Source organism: Pieris brassicae, chromosome W, assembly GCF_905147105.1.
Source record: "Pieris brassicae chromosome W, ilPieBrab1.1, whole genome shotgun sequence".
Taxonomy (NCBI): domain Eukaryota; kingdom Metazoa; phylum Arthropoda; class Insecta; order Lepidoptera; family Pieridae; genus Pieris; species Pieris brassicae.
Window position 1 is genome coordinate 3,770,458 of NC_059679.1, and position 4,477 is coordinate 3,774,934.

A 4,477-nucleotide genomic window follows, 5' to 3' on the forward strand; every position below is an offset into this window, starting at 1 on the left:
CGAGGGCAGAACACATGCCTTGTAAAGTTTTATAACATTGTTTGAATGCCTTTTCACCTTCCCAATAGGGTTTCATGTCATAGTAGACAACGATTCTCCATTTTTCCTGAATTAATTGCATATTACTTATTTTGTCTAAGTATAACCCCTTATTATTGTTGAAATTACTTATATTGTAATTTTCCGGATGCGTAGCTGATACGTATTGTTACGAAGACGGGTCGACTGCAATGTTTATAGATTTTTCCACTAGTTAGAGAACTTTTCAGCAGGCTGTAATATGATTTCTGACCGTTTCAGGAGAGGGTCAATCACATATTAGAAAATTGTAATTTCCATAATGTTACCCTAGTTTTCAGGAAGCTGAAACCTTTTTTCAGTCGGTTTCAGAACATGTGTAGTAGAGTAGTGTAGTTTTCAGGAGACCCGTTTTCAGGCGTTTTCAGGCCTAGTTATACCCCTTTGATGAAGGAATATTCTAGACCGAACTTTCTAGGTGTGAGGCAAGGACGAAATGATACGAGAGAGAGAGAGAGAAGATCAGAACTTTCTCGAAACTAGACGAGCACTCTAGAACGCCGTACGACAAGGACGGAGCAACGTGCGAAAGAGATAAAGAGTGCGGACGTTCTAGAATTGTGCAATCGCTACTCAGTAGCAAGCCCGCCTAGAAAGTTCTCGAATGTTGTTTAGAACTATTCCCAGGGATATATAAGCGAGCCGAAACGCGACTAGTCGCCTTTAGTTTGGAATGCGATAACACGAGAGGAACACCGAAGCGATAAAGTGAATAAAGTACTGTGTGAAGTGTGCATAAGTGAAGTAATTAGTGACTGTGTTTTTGTGTGTGTAATTAGTGCATCTCTGCAATTAATTTGTGCCCATAAATTCCTAATTGATTTACCAAGAAATAAACCCTTGAAGAAATCTACGGCATTTTCTATCCGATCCCCTAGCTCGTAACAGTATGTTAAAAAGAATATAAACGAAAGCATTATCGCTAAAACGTTACCGAGACCCTTTCAAGCAAGGCAAGGGACTTCATTTGACAATTGGCCGTTTGATTACTCTGTTCTTTGTCTTTAGCGAAACTACTCTGACGATATTATCAGTGCCTGGATGTAATTCTACAACTCTGCCCATAGCCCATTTTCCGGGAGGAGTATTCGCGTCGTGAATGGCGACCAAGTCTTGTAATTTTAAGTTTTCTCGTGGTTTTTGCCATTTACTTCGAGATGTCAATGTAGGCAAGTATTCCGATTGCCACCTCTTCCATATGTCTTGGAAAGTTTTCTCCACTAAGTACCATCTCGTTCTTAAGTCATTCTCGGTGGGCAATAATGAAAGTGTAGGGCCCCCAGTTAAGAAATGAGCTGGTGTTAGAAAATTAATATCCTCCGGATCTTCTGAAATTGGACATAGAGGCCTAGTATTTAAACAGGTTTCTAACTGCGCTACGAGTGTCGAAAGTTCTTCATATGTGAATTTTTGATCCCCGATTACCTTCTTTGTATGAGCCTTTAAGATTTTAACAGCTGCTTCCCATAATCCGCCAGCAGAGGGCCATGCAGGTGCATTGAAATGCCAGTTTATTTCCATATCCGTAATTGTGGTGGCAAATTGTTCTTCTGCGAATACTCGTTTTAATTCGTCATACCCGGAGTCAAGTACACGATTGGCACCAATAAAATTTGTGCCATTATCACTATAAATATGTTCCGGAGTCCCTCTTCGGGCCGCCATTCTTTTCAATGCTGCTAGAAAGGCCGAAGTGGTTAAATCAGATACTACTTCTAAATGCACTGCCTTTGTAGCCATGCATATAAATACGGCTATGTAACCTTTTGTGCACTTGATCCCTCGTCCTTTGCTACCTTTTATTAGGATATACCCCGTAAAGTCAACTCCAGTATGCTTAAAGGGTCGCGCCGGATTACACCGAGCTTCGGGGAAGTCGCCCATTATTTGATATTGCATCCGAGGGTTGTTTTTAACACATGTTACACATAATCTCAATTGCCTCTTTACTGCTCTATTACCGCCCACAATCCAGTACTTCTGTCTGATAAGTGATAATGTTAGGCGAGGGCCGCCATGAAAGGTAAGCTTATGCGCTTGGTCTATTATTAAGTCAGTCAGCCTACCAGTATGTGAAATTATAATGGGATGTTGCATGTCTTTACTAATGAAGGCATTTCGCAACCTTCCCCCCACACGAAGAAGGCCATCCTGTCCAAGATATGGATTCAATGCAATTAGTGTACTTTTATTAATGCTCTCCTTTCTTCTCAACTTTTCTATCTCATAGAAGAAGTCGTCTTCTTGTACGTTGCGAATTATCTTCCGTTTCGCTTCCTTGACTTCAGCTAATGTAAGGTATCGTTCCCTTTTATCCTTATTTTTTGGTAAAAGCCGTAATATCCAAGCAACTATCCTGATTGCCCGTGAGAAACTACTGCAGTTTTGTATTATTCCCTTTACTGTGTTATCTGTACCTTGTACTATATTAACTAAATATTGATTTTTTTCTTCTTCCTTCGTAAAATATAACTGAGTTTCCTTGTCATTCCTATATAAAGGAAGCCATGATGGACCAATCCACCATAAAGAGTGTATTTCAAGTTGTTTGACGGAAATACCACGACTGGCGCAGTCTGCGGGGTTTTCCTCTGATTTAACATAGCGCCACGTGTTTGACGGCATATCTTGAACAATTTGCTTGACTCTGTTGCTTACAAATGGTTTCCATTTCTCAGGCTGTCCCTGTATCCACCTCAAGGTTACCATGGAATCCGTCCAACCGTAACATTTAATTTTATTATACCCTAAACATGCTTTAACTTTATTAAACAGCTTTGTTAATAAAACCGCTCCACATAATTCACCTCTCGGAATAGAGATTTTTCCTTTAACGGGTACCAATTTTGTTTTGGCTGCCACCAATGAAACCTTGTTGTTTATTAGACAGTAAATAACTGCGGCATATGCTTTATTTGATGCATCACAAAATCCATGTAGCTCTAATGTGCTGTCCAGACTAGTTTGCAACCACCTCGGGATCCTTATTTTAGAAATATTTAGTTCTATTTCTTCTTTAAATTGCTTCCATTTTTTCAAAATAGAAGTAGGGATTTGATCATCCCACTTAATGTTTTGCTTCCATACTTCTTGAAAAATTATTTTCATACCTGTAATTGCAGGAGCTAACCAACCCAGTGGGTCAAACAGCTTCGATATATCTGATAAAAGTGCTCTTTTGGTCGTCTTATTCGAGAAATCAAATGACGATTGAAACATAAAGCAGTCTTCTTTCGGGTTCCAGTATACCCCTAATGTTTTTGAAATAAGATCTCCTTTAAACGTAAATATTTGCTGGTTTTGATCTCGGTTAATTTTTTCCGAAATCTCTTTCAGTATTCTTGGTTCATTGGAAGCCCATTTTCTTAAAGTAAAACCCCCTGACTGCAACAAATCCTGTAACTCCGTTACCATGCTGCATCCTTCTTCTATAGAATGGGCCCCATATATTAAGTCATCTGTATAAAATGCCTGCTCTGTGATTTCCGCTGCCCGTGGAAACCGAGGTCTTTCATCCATAGCTAGCTGTGAATTTCGCCAAATAATTCTTTGCATTTTCCGATCGCACTCAAAAATGTCAATATTTCTAAACATTTTCTCCACGTCTGCGGTGTAAACACAACGGAATCTTCTCCACTTTAATATAAGGGATTGTAAGTCTTGTTGTAGGTTGGGACCTGTATACATTACGTCGTTTAAACTAAGTCCCGTTGTTGTCTTTGCTGATCCATTGAATACAACACGTAGCTTTGTAGTTTCCGAATGTTCCCGGGTAACACAATGATGAGGTAAGTAATACCCAATCTCCGGACCCTTGTTTTCTATGAAAGACATGTGCCCTAAGTCTTTATACTCATTTATAAAATCCTTATATTGCCTTGCAGTTTTTGGCTGTTTCGCTAATTTCCGTTCCAGGCTGTGAAATTGTGCTACCGCCATTGGTTTGGACAGACCTAAACCTTCCTTAAAATTATTTTTTAGCGGAAGTCGAACCTTGTATTTTCCATTTGCTTGGCGCAGTTTTGTTTTCTTCGGGGGGGGAGGACACGACGGATGGGGACTCTTCAATGTCTTCTATTTCCCAAAATTTCTGTAAATCTTCAGTGTTATTTAGTATAATGTTGCATTGATATGACTTAAGTTTTCCACATAAGATCCATCCAAATCGTGTCTGTTGTGCTATTGGTTGTGAAAGATTTTCCCCTCTTAATATTCCACTCATCATAATTTGGGCGTAGACATCGGCCCCAAATAATATGTCTACTTGACTGCTTCTGTTAAATTCAGGATCTGCCAATTCGATGTCTTTGATATACGGCCATGACGGCATATTAAAGAAGTTATTTGGCAATTTGTGTACTAAATTATTCATGATAAATACTCTTGTTTTTAATGTATG

General features: G+C 39.3%; 1 protein-coding gene across 1 annotated transcript; it reads right to left on the reverse strand.

Annotated features, from left to right (window-relative positions):
* Nucleotides 1–1,041: 1,041 nt before the first annotated feature.
* On the reverse strand, nt 1,042–4,025 carry LOC123718350. The gene is made up of 3 exons (XM_045674767.1): nt 3,764–4,025; nt 1,938–2,434; nt 1,042–1,190 (listed from the first exon to the last, which is right to left on the reverse strand). Exons 1-3 carry the CDS (start codon nt 4,015–4,017, stop codon nt 1,042–1,044), a joined length of 900 nt encoding a protein of 299 aa, XP_045530723.1. The 5' UTR covers nt 4,018–4,025.
* Nucleotides 4,026–4,477: the final 452 nt, after the last annotated feature.